Source organism: Colius striatus, chromosome 4 (genome assembly GCF_028858725.1).
Source record: "Colius striatus isolate bColStr4 chromosome 4, bColStr4.1.hap1, whole genome shotgun sequence".
Taxonomy (NCBI): Eukaryota; Metazoa; Chordata; class Aves; order Coliiformes; family Coliidae; genus Colius; species Colius striatus.
The window spans coordinates 53235173-53247602 of NC_084762.1; the positions used below are offsets into that span (position 1 = coordinate 53235173).

The 12430-nt window shown below is 40.0% G+C and overlaps 1 protein-coding gene across 2 annotated transcripts in view; it reads left to right on the forward strand.

The window, feature by feature from the left end:
• The window catches only part of DTNA (dystrobrevin alpha), a 189103-nt gene extending 177053 nt beyond the window's left edge, over positions 1-12050 (forward strand). For both annotated transcript variants that reach the window (XM_061994451.1, XM_061994450.1), the window contains one exon: positions 11480-12050. In XM_061994451.1, the coding sequence (XP_061850435.1) occupies positions 11480-11644 (165 nt within the window). In that variant the 3' untranslated portion in view covers positions 11645-12050. The remainder of the gene's footprint in view (positions 1-11479) is intronic.
• The last annotated feature ends 380 nt before the right edge of the window (positions 12051-12430 follow it).

Below are 12430 nucleotides of genomic sequence, written 5' to 3' on the forward strand. Positions count from 1 at the left end.
GTGGACTATTGCCAGTTTTTAAGTTACTCCGTCTTGGATCATCCTAATATAAAAGTCATTATTTCTTATACTGTTGGCAGTCATATCAGTAGGAGGGCACACTCAGTTCAGTTATTTGAGAGAAGTGCTGAAGCAAGCAAAAATAACTATTTTCCCAGCTTTCAATTAAAATTTGAAACTCACCACTATAGATACCAAAAGCATAAGTAGGCTAAGAAAAGAGAATTAAACAGATACTGAATGATCAAGTGTAGGGTAATGAGGTCCAACAATGCCTTCTGGTTGGGAATTCTTTAAACTACAAATTGCTGGGAGCTAAAAGTCTAGGGGTGGGTTTTTTTGGTAGATTTTCTCTAGCGTCCACCACCAGTCACTCTGGAGACAAGAATCTGGGACTGACCAGCTCATGATCTAATAAAGAACGGCTGCTCTTTTGGTCTTTTCTGTGAAGCTGCTAGAATAGTCTTGTAGCTCATTGGCTCACATCAAAATTGCAGAATTTGTTGTTATTTACCTAGGTGTGCCACATGCCTATTGTAGCCTGCCAAAAGTTATTTAATTGCAAGGGTCTTTAAGGGCATGACAACAGGAGGAGAATTGTTATAGACCATCTACTAAGGCAACAGTGAGTGATGTGGTTTTTTGTCACATTTTTTTTATCCAAGATAGGAAATGCCAGAAATGACAACCTTTAACGGGATGAGCAGCTACTGCTGATGTAATGGAAAGTAATTGTGAGTTACAAAGAAGGAGTACCTCAATGATGATAGCTGTCGAGCATCAAATAATAAACATTACTGCTAGTAAAATGTCCATTTTCTCCAGGAAGAATTATAGACAATTTGACTGTACTTTGCTTACAATATGGAAGTGCAATATATGGCAACAGTGTTACATGAGTTTCACAAGTTACAATGGGATTTTTGTACATGCAGAAAAAAAAACTGAATACGTGTGTGCACTGCAAAAATAAGGGCATCCATTGTGCAGCAGAAGTTACACAAGTCACTCAATAGAATTCGCTGTTTCAAAAGAGAGCTTCTCTACTGTCTTCCAACAATATTCCCAGAAGAAGGGGAGGAAGTCTTCTCCCTATCAATGTCAGAATAAAACTCCTTTTGAATTTAGGTCAGCCAAGACTACATCCAGGCGAACGTTGCTCCCCATTGGTTTACACAATTTGTGTCTGCTGGGGGAAAAAAAGACCAGAAAAAGACAAATGCTTTTTTCTCTCACAAACATATTCATTGAGGGAACAGAAAGGCCTCGTTCTAGATGAGTTCTGTTTAATAGCACTTTTCAGAAAGAAATTTGCTGATGTACTTTACTGTCTGTGAGATTGTTGACTCCTATCAGGCAATGATTTGACAGTAGTGACTTGCAAGTAGAAATTATTTTTAGCTTTTAACCACAGACTCAAAGCATGCAACACATGAGAAGTCTTTCTCAGTATTGCTGATGCATTTTCAATTAGGAAACAGGTTCAAAGTAAACAAGGTATTAAGTTAGTAGGGACTACTAGGATAATTAGGAGTTTGTTGGATAGCGTCATGTATTAGTCCTGAGACGTGTGCTTTGACTTTGCTGTGTTGTCTGCGCTTTGCAGTTAATTTGTGGTATTTTGCTGTTCTGTTCGTTATTCTGCTAATATTACTGAATAACCTCCAAAGATAAAGACACAACTTTCTACTTGCAAAAACAATGGCAAATTGGGAATTGGTCTAGGGTATCCTATTGAGCAGTGGCCAGGTCAACTATTCTTATTTTGCATCAAACCATTGGAATTTATTACAAACTATTTTACTATTTGTACTCATGTGTACACTGCAGTCACCTTGATAGGAAAAAAAAAAAGAAAAAGCTGGTGGCTGTAGCTATCATAACACAATTGTCAGCTGAAAAAAATCTGCGAGGAGGAACTCCCGCTGGGGGTTACAGAATGGTAACCTCAGCAACAATAAGGTAGCCATTTCTGTGTTATTAAATGTCTCACTTTGTGTAAAAGTGACACATTTGTCATTTAGAAAAACATGTTGAAGTAGTGTAACATGGAAGATGGTTGGTCAAAACCCACTCTTGTTATTTCATGTCACCTTGTCTCCGAGCAAGATTTTCCAGCTAAACTCTAAATTAGTAGAAAACCCAAGATACACAAGGAAATCTGGGACAGGGAACCTCAAAAGAGGCTATTTTCTCTCTCTTTTTTTTTTTTTTTCTTTTTTGAAGCATGTTGAAATAACAAGTATCTGTTCCAGAAAAAAATACACTTAGTGCACAAGTGTAAATGCTAACAGTGCTATCCTCCCACGTCGGCTACCAGTTATGTTCTTGTTACAGTCTTTTGCTGGACGTGTTGTGTAAGACACTTTGGGTTAATTTTTCTGGATTCATTGTGGCTCCTTTTATTTCTAGGCTTATGCATGGCTTGCTTCAGAATAATACACTGCCTGGCTGCTCACTGGCTTAATTTGTCATCTTCTTGTTTTCTATCCTTTGTTACCTACAGGTCAGTTTGCAAAGTTGAGTGCAATATCCTCTCTCTCTCCTCTCAAGTAAGTATCACTATAATTTAGAAGAATGCTTAGAATTAATACTCATCATGTGTATTTTAGTTGCTGTCTGAGTGTATGTGAGGATGCTGTTTCTTTCTTCTTTTAACCCACATTAGGATACCTATGAATCTCTCTAAACCATTTCTAATGTTTTGAAATGTGATCCTAGTCCTGAGGAGTCCACCATCCTCTTTACCTTCCTCCTTTGTTGATGATGAAAGTGAGAACATGGGCTTTTTGTCCCTGGGGATGACAACAAATATATTACCAGCAAGCAGAAACCTTGTCTAGAAGATAAGGAATCAGATTACATTTCAGGAGACCTGAGTTCAATTCCTTACCCTGTTTTAGTCTTCCTAGGGTAACTGAAATAACTAATTTCTGTTGAGACTGGAACATGTATTGTAGTGTGGGAAACAGGAGTTAGGCAAACATTAAAGCAAGCAAGACACCAGCTACTTAACCACAGAGGTGTCCTCAGATGTGCTGTGGAAGTTTAAAATACCCCAATCCAAAGTGTGAGGTACTCAGATACTAGCTAGAGTCTGGCAGTTCAGAGATAAGGCAAGAACGTCTATAAATTCCGTGCTGGCCCACATTCAGGTCATGTTCCTTACACATGCCAACCTCACAGTTGCAGCACTGAGTTTAATGCCAAGTTCAGCAACTGGGTTTTTCTTCAGGAACACAGACAATGGCTGTTTTTTATGAAGTAGCCTGTTATTCTGAACATTTGCCTGGGAAGTGGGAGACCATACATTTCCTTCTTGCCATATGTGAAAGTGCGGACTCTGCATTTCCGACTTCCTAGGAGAGTGCAGTGCCTTGCCTGTGAAGATGACAGTGAGGCAGTGCTGTCCATCCTACTGTGCCACTGAATCTTGAGGTAAATAGGGGCCGAAAGGGAGGAGAAATCAAAATAGAGGTCTGGCTCTGGTCTGCAAACAAAGTCTCTTCCTCAAAACCAGAAGTAAAGGCAATCAAATGTCAACTATCAAATGTGCGCTTCAAGTTGGGAGCAGGGTCATGTTCAGATAAGCAAAACCAGTGAACAAACCTATGACAACTTTAGCAGGAATTCATGTTGCTAGATTTTGTATGTCGTTTTATGCTACACCTTCTTATTTATAAGCCAGTTTTGATAGCAGTTTGACACTGGTTCAAGGAGTTTGCAACTTCTGATGACAGTAGAATCTGGATGTTAAAATGTGGACCTTGTGAAAGCAGCTGCCAGTCTTCAGTGTTAAAAGCTGTTAGGTATTTCTGAAGCATCTGTCAGTGTCTCTGGCAGCTAAAGCAGAATAAGTGGATGTGAAAAACAAATTAGCAGCAGTACCCGGAGTGCTATAAACACCAAATAACTGCTCATAAAAATTTATGCAACATTGCCCCTCAGGTTACATTCATTTTCTCAGTGGCTTTGTTAAAAACATGAGCCATGTAGAGTTTCATAAACATTGACAGCAAGAAAAATAAGTTTTATTCTTATGTCTTGTTGCAGTTGTCAGACGTAGATTGGGTCATATGAAAAGGAAACTAGATCTTTCAACAATGTATGAGTGTATAACTATGTGTGTAGTGGAAATGTTATGTATAACTGAATTTAGTTACCATTATTAATAACTGTGACTTCAAAAGGTAGTAGCATTCAGATAAAAGAGTTGCAATATTAAGTGGAAAAAAAAATCATTCTCATTAGAATGATAAAGCTCAGACTTTTTCAAACCCATTTAAGGTTTCCTCTTTTGTTAGGAAGGAATCTTACCATAGTGATGTGGGGACACGCATACTGCCATACAGCCTAGAGTTCTTGAAAATATGTATCCCATCTCAAATAAGCAGATACCCAAGGCTGAGCTACTACCTCATCTCCTGGATGCTTTTGAAGCCTTTTGAAACCCTGTCAAAAAGAAATATTTTGAAGCACTGTGCTCTGGTTAATTCTGTAATTAAACTCTTTAGTTCCCAGGGGAGCACTTCAGCCAGTACCAAAGACTGGAACATTCTCAGCAGTTATAAAAGCCTGGCCCTATAGAAATTAGCAACAAAAATCAGGGAACATAGCACTTGACCTGTATCTACAGAAACAAACTGTGCTATGATACACTGTGAGAAGTGCATCTGCACATGGTAAGCGTGCCTTAGTCTTCCCAGGATTCATTTTTTGGTGTGAATGTGGACGATTGAAGTCTCTAACATATTTTACTTGATTCTAGTATTTCATAGACTTGGAAAATTAAATCCAAAATTGTTCATGTCAGTTGCAACATCTGAAGTGCTTTTGCTGTTTATGTTCAGTTCTTGCTTGCAGCTTAACAAATGCATCAAGACTTTTGCTTCTAAGGTAATGTTATTCAATCAGTGATGATACAAATACAGTCGGTATTACATTACCTAGATGGCCATGTGAGGTAGAAAGCTAACAGACTTTCTTGTCTTGCAACAGTATTACATTTGTGTTTATTTTTAAAAAAGGTGGGAAAGATTAAATCAGTGTATTATAGCTTCTTACGAATGATATTGCCACTGATGGCCATTTAATGATATTTTCAGTTCACTTGTTACAATAAATGTACTCTAATACCACTTATTTTATTACAGAGTGAATTTGAACTTATTCTCAGCAAGCTCTAGGCAAATCTTGAAATTAGGTGAACATGCAACCTTGACATTATTTTGCCTTCATCACCTTGAGAGCGGTTTCTTTTTTATGAAGAATAGCCGTCAGGAGAAGAAAGCCTCCATCTCTGAAAGTGGTTAAAAAGTTCAATGAAGAGACATCAACTTGTGCAATGGACATGTTCCCATGAGACCTACCATTTCCTAGGTTTTCTAAAGTATTTTTTTCTTAGTGCTGGCATAGCAATAGTTTAGTTGGTTGTGTCTAATTCACAGAATCTCAAGGGAAGAAGGACCTCAAAAGATCATCTAGTCCAACCCTCCTGCCAGAGCAGGACCACCTAGAGTAGGTCACACAGGAACTTGTCCAGGTGGGGTTTGAATGTCCCCAGAGAAGGAGACTCCACACCCATCTGGGCAGCTTGTTTCAGTGTTCCATCACCCTCAGTGAAGTTCATCCTTGTATTTCTTTGGAACCTCTTATGTTCCAGCTTATACCGATTGCCCCTTGTCTTATCATTGGACATCACTGAGAAGAGCCTGACTCCATCCTTCTGACACCCACCCTTTATATATTTGTAAACATTGATGAGGTCACCCCTCAACCTCCTCCAAGCTGAAGAGCCGCAGCTCCCTCAGCCTTTCATCATAAGGGAAATGCTTCACTCCCTTCATCATCTTGGTGGCCCCACATTGAACTCTCTCCAGCAGCTCTCTGTCTTTCTTGAGCTGAGGGGCCCAGAACTGGACACAGTATTCCAGATGCAGTCTCACGAGCGCAGAGTGGAGGAGGAGAAGAACCTCTCTCGTCCTACTAATTCATTTATCCGTATTATTGTAACAGAAAAGAAGGGATGAAAAGCTAACAAAAATCAGACCTAAAGCATCCACTTGATATGGAGTACTGGGGGGAACCTTTATCAGAGGTTTTGTTCTTGATTTTTCAACTGTGATCACATGTTGTCTCTGTTGACATAAACATGTAATAATTTCAGCTGAAGACTCAGTTCTATTCCCACTCCAAAGCCTTTCACTTGCTCTAAACCTTATCACACAAATTGTGGCATCTGGGGCTTTGGGCATCCGGAGGCAATATTTTCTATTGCAAAAGCAAGGGTTTCCCAGAGCAGGGAAAGCAGAGGAGCAGCAAAGAGACCTGTCAGGGGCCAGCAGCTCTTGTGGGGCAGTGGTCCTGCCGGGAGGTGAAGCTGAAGTGACCACAGGGGGTTTAAATGGTCCCCAGGGAGTGCGATCGACCAGGAGCATGGCAAACAGGGCCTGGCACAGCAGTTCACACAGGGAGGATGAGCAGAAGTACAATGAGAGAACAATGGTAACCACGTGGCTTAGAGCTAAATCTTTGGCCTCTGTATGCTCTTAGCTCAGCTGGAGCTCTGGAGGAAAAAGAGTGACCTCTAGAGCAAAGGGCAGGCACCCCAGGAGAACTACAAGACTGTAGTGAGGCCATTTTTGGAGAAAATTAGAAGGGCCAAGGCTCAACTAGAAGTTAAGCTGGCCACTACTGTAAAAGATAGTAATAAATGTTTCTATAAATATATTAGCAACAAAAGGAGGCCTAAGGGGAATCTTCACCCTTTAATGGATGAACGGGGAAACCTAGTGAGTAAGGATGAGGAAAAGGCTGAGGTACTTAATGCCTTCTTTGCTTCAGTCTTCAATACTAAAACATATCTTCTTTGAGCACTCATCCACCAGAGCCAGAAGACAGGGACATGGGACAGACTGAAGCCACCTTAGTGCAAGGGGAGGTGGTGGGTGACCTGATGCTCTACCTTGACACACGCAAGTCGATTGGACCAGACAATGGCATCCTGGCTATTATCAGAAATAGTGTGATTAGCAGGACTGAGGAATTGATTGTCCCCCTGTACTTGGTGCTGGTGAGGCTGCATCTCAAATACTGTGTTCAGTTCTGGGCCACTCACTACAAGAAGGACATTGAGGTGCTGGAGCATGTCTAGTGACGAGCAGCAAAGCTGGTGAAGAGTCTAGAGAACAAGTCTTATGAGGAGTGGCTGAGGCAACTGGGGTTGTTCAGCCTGGAGGAGGCTGAGAGAAGATATGGTCACTCTCTACAACTACCTGAAGGGGAGTTGGTGGGGATCGATCTCTTCTCTGTAGTAATGAATGATAGGACATAAGGAAATGGTCTCAAGTTGCAGCAGGGGAGGTTTAGATTGGACATTAAGAACTTTTTCACTGAGAGATTATTAAGCATTGAAACTGTCTGCTCAGGGAGGCGGTGGAGTCACCATCCCTGGAGATACTAAAAAAATGCGTAGCTGAGGTGCTGAGGGATATGGTTTAGTTTAGTGACAGGCTTGGCAGTGTGAGGTTAGTGATTGGATCTGATATCTTAAAGATCTTTTCCAATCATAATGATTCTCTAAAGGAGAGTAGTGGGAAGTCCAGGAAATGGGCCTACATGGGAACCGAATGAGTAAAAGTTAATCATAGAATCACAGACTGATAGGGGGTGGTAGGGACCTCTAATCCAGCCCCCCTACTAAAGCAGGTTCACCTCAATCAGGTCACACAGAAACACATCCAGGCAGGCTTTGAAAACCTCAGGAGAAGGAGACTCCTCAACCTCCCTAGGCAGCCTGTCCCAGGACTCCCTCACTCTCACAAGAAAGAAGTTACTGAGTGGTGTATGTTGAAAAAAAGTGACTGAATGGTGTATATGAAAAGAGGTGAAAATTTATCAAACACAGAAACCGCGCATCCCCTAAACTTCTTTATATCAATGCATTACCAAAAGGTTATTATTTATTCAACTTGAATGTTGAATAGGACAGAAATCTTACTGAGTAACATTTGGTGTTTTTCTCATCTTTTACTTTTTCTCCAAACTCTGTTTGCATGTTTACCAGCAGGAATTAAGAATGTTGCCAAGAGTAAGATGATAATACCCATGGGGCCAAAGGAGGCAGTGTGGTCGGTCTAGTCCACCCGGTATGCTGGTGTGAGAAGGGTTATGGGTTAAACCAAAGGGCATAGGCAGATTGTTTTAAGTGCTGTGAAGACACAGCTGCCCTGCATCCCTGTCTTTTTCTGGGAAGAAAATAAAATGTTAAGACTAGCATGTCTTTCAGTGGCCATTGACATTTTCAGCCCTTTGCCACTTGGACCCAGCCCTGTACTGTTTGGGAAAGAGGGGACACTGGCTCCATAGACAAAGGTTCAAATCAGATTAATAGCTCAAGGTTAATGAATGTGTGGGTTTCAGATTTGCTGTGCCTGCTGCCTGAGGTTGCATTTGTCAACTGTGCCCTAGACTTTCTTTGACTGTAGGACAACAAACACTGCTACTCAGAGCTGACTGGCAGCACTTGAAGCTCATGCACTGCCATTCATTTCTCACGTGGGCTTCAAACTAGGAACTCTGGAAATGACGAAGGTGTTGATGCATTGATTGATTGGATCCTCAGGAAGTCATTTGGTCTAGTCTCCCACTTGACACAGATGGGACCATGTAATCTATGGCTTTCTCTAGCAAAGGCTTTAAAACCTCCACAGTGGGAAATTTCACCACCTCTCTGGGCATTCTTCCCCTTAGTGTAGTGCCACCCTCTGCATGGCTTTTATTTTTTCCTAATGTCCAACCTGAACTCCCAAAATGCAATTTATCCTTTTTGTGTGCTTCAGCACTGCTAGGAAAATTTTGGCTTTGTTATCATGTAACTATCCCTCAAATAGTTGCAAACTGATCCTCCCTCACACTTCTGCCCTAGGCTCAGCAAGCCTAGTTTCTTCTAAGCAAGAAGCAAGCCCCTTCCTTATAAGTCAGTGATGCAGTGGTGAAAAAGCTGGATACAGGCAGTAGACAAACTGCTCACATCCATAAGTCATACTCTACTAACACAACAAACCTCTTGTTTTTCTGAACAAATACATTAAAAACAGCATTATTTGGACCATTCCATTGGAAAATAACAGCAGGTTGACAGCATGCTATTTTTAAAAAATGTCTCCTACATTCACTCAGCTATATTTTGGCCTTCCTCCTTATTTTTCTTCTTAAGTCCTCCTCTTCTTAGCATGTAGGCGTGAAAAAGCTGTAAAAGAACTGTAACGGAGTTAACTGGGAAGAAGCAGTTTTAGTTTTGTGAATTTAATTCTAAAATTACACAAGTGACAGGGTTGGGTTTTTAAAATCACTGAATGATAAGTAGCAGAAAAAAACCTGAGACTTGAGTTACAGAAAAGGTCAAGAAACAATTTTATAACATGACAAATCATATGAGTGTTAGCTTGGAATGAATTCTGTCATTTCCAAAATGCTGAAATGAATCTAAAGCTCTGAGGTTCATCAGTATTCATTATTTCCTGCATGAAAGTCTCTCTATACTAATGCTGTCTGGGGAACAGAGAGAGGACTTGACAAAATTTGGAATAACCCTCTCCACACTCCATCCAAGAGAAATAATCTGTCAAAAAAATTTGAAGGAAACCCAAATACTTAGCAGCACTACCAATGCATCTTAATGTCTAAAACAATCTACATTGTTTTACAAAGCAGTCTTGTTTTGCTCTCATGATCACAGTAATACCATCAAGAAATATTATTTACATAACCCTGAAACTGATTCAATAAAAATCAGTCTCTGACCTCTTCCATGCCTTTAATTTGTGGTTTTTTTACTGAATTGTGAAGAGTAAAATATTCCTTTCCTAAGATTTCAAAGTTAGTTTGCAGACTTGAGTGGTAGAGACGCACGTCTGGTTTTTATAAGAGTGCTCATTTAAAATGTATCTCAGAAATCTTTTATGAACCCCTCATTAGACTTTCAGGGCAGGTTTCCTTTCTATTTATCAACAAAGTGTTAATGCTAGGTCTTTTAGAACTGCCTGACACAAGAAGATACTAAATTAAGATCATACCATTTGAGATGCTTGGATATTAAGGAATTGGATGGAAGCATTTGTGATTGAATAATTAATACAATCAAATGGTGTCAGGAAGGAGAAGCAGCAAGCTAGGCTACCTGACCTTTCTTCATTTATCAGCTTTTATTTAACTTGGTTTTTTGCTGTAGCAATTTGCATTTCATGTCTTGTCAGATAGCTTTATGAGTAAAACATCACCTATGTCAGTAGGATTTATTCTTTTTTGCTGTTATTGTCAGATCTCATGCAATACAAGTTGGTTTTCTGCCTGAGGCAGTACAGAGAAAAAGGAGGAGCTCCTTAAATTTAGAAGGGTCAAGTGTGTTAACAGTGCCTTTATGATAAATATGCAAAAAGCAGAAGTCTGCAGTATTACCTGACTGTAGATCCTGACATAGTTCTGAGGAAGAGCAGCTGTTATCTATCAGGTGTTTTCCATTACCAGTTAAAACTTTGATACCTCCGATATGTGTCAGGAGGTTGGGGCATCACTTTTTTCTATTGTATCCAGTGACAGGACAAGGGGTAATAGAAAGAAAGTGGAACACAGAAAGTTCCATTTAAACATAAGGAAAAACTCTTTCGGTGTTGAGGTGAGGGAGCCCTGGCACAGGCTGCCCAGGGAGGGTGTGGAGTCTCCTTCTCTGGAGGTGTTCAAAACCCACCTGGACATATTCCTGAGTAACCTAATCAAGATTGACCTACTTCTGCAGGAGGATTGGAGTAGATGATCTCTAAAGGTCCCTTCCAACCCCTACCATTCTATGATTTAGGAATTTAAGATACCTAACTGATGTTTCAGGATATGAAGGAGCACCAAGGAGAAAGCGCTGAACCACCGGATTAGGTAGTTGATGAGTTGTGGCATCCAGAGGCATCCTCAGAGTAACATGTTTCTTTTTTAGATACAGTAAAACATGGCCAGGCATGTTAGCCAAGGGTGAGACATAACACCTGTGAGGAGAGGCTCGTGATGAACAGTGGCCCAACATTGTTCAAAAGGGGAATAATCCATGGTTTTGCTACCAATAATCTGTTTACAGAGCGACTCGGAAGGGTAAAATGTAAGGGAAACTGAGAACATATGCAAATTTGTATCAGTGCAGACTGAGCTATACCAGAGTCCCAAGGCAGAGCAGGCAGTAAGTCTTCTCACCCCTGGTAAGAAGAATTTCCAACTTCCCTGTAAGCTTCTGTTTGCAACATAGATACCTATGACTTAGCTAGGCAGAACGGCTTTTTCACATTTTTAACTTTATTAGGGAATAACCACAGGAACTGGCCACCTCTTCCTTCTCTCAATAAAGCAGTAGGCAGAGACTTCACCTCTCTGTCTGCATGTGTGCAGTATCTTCAACCAGCACTTTTTAAAACCTTCCCAAAATATATCTCAACAGGCAAGCTGCAGTCAAACGGACAACGAAAGCTATGTAAGAACTGATGATGAGGAGAGCTGCTTTCGGACAGACGATGAAGAAAACTCGGCTGCAAACTTCACAGAAGAGTGGAACCAAGAGGTGCAGCGTCTCTTGACAAAAAAAAATCACATAACTAAGTTCTGAGGATTGTAGCACTGTACTTTTGTTCTAAGAGTTGTAGTTTGTAGGTGTGTGTTTTTGACAACAAGACTTTTGTTTAAAGCTGACTTATATTAGCTACATCTTCTGTAACATGGCTCATTACTGGTGAAGAAAACAGACTGACATACATACTGCTGTTACAAAGGATGGCAGTATCAATAACTCACCTAGACCCTTTGCACATGATATTGAACCTGTTCAGTTTACAATGACAATACTGTTTATAGATAGAAATTTGATTTCTGAATACTTTGAGATTTTAGTAGATCAGTTTACTATACACTGTACATTTTTTTTCCACAGAAGAAATAAAAAGCTACAATTATGCATTTAACACTGAATGATTAAACTCCTGAGTGTATATATCTAGCAGCCCAAAAAAACAAAGTACCAGACTATATTTGCAATTTGTTTGCAAGTCTTTAAATTAAGACTTATACAAAATGTACTAAAATAATAATAATATAATTAATAATAATAATTAAACCTTCTCTAATTTAGGGCTAAAGTGTAACTTAGGAATGTGTCTTTCAAAATAATCTAACAAATCAGCCATAGAAGTTAGTGTAAATATTTTTTTTCCAAATAGATATCATATACAAAAGGTGACATTCAAATGATATAGAATCTAGTTTTTAAATCAGCACAGATCTTCTTAAAACTGTGAACTATGTTTTGAAATACTCGTTGCTAAAGCTGTTTATAAACCACAGGTGCCATAAGATCCCTGAACTGACTGATGTTACGTATAATCCTCCATGGTATTGT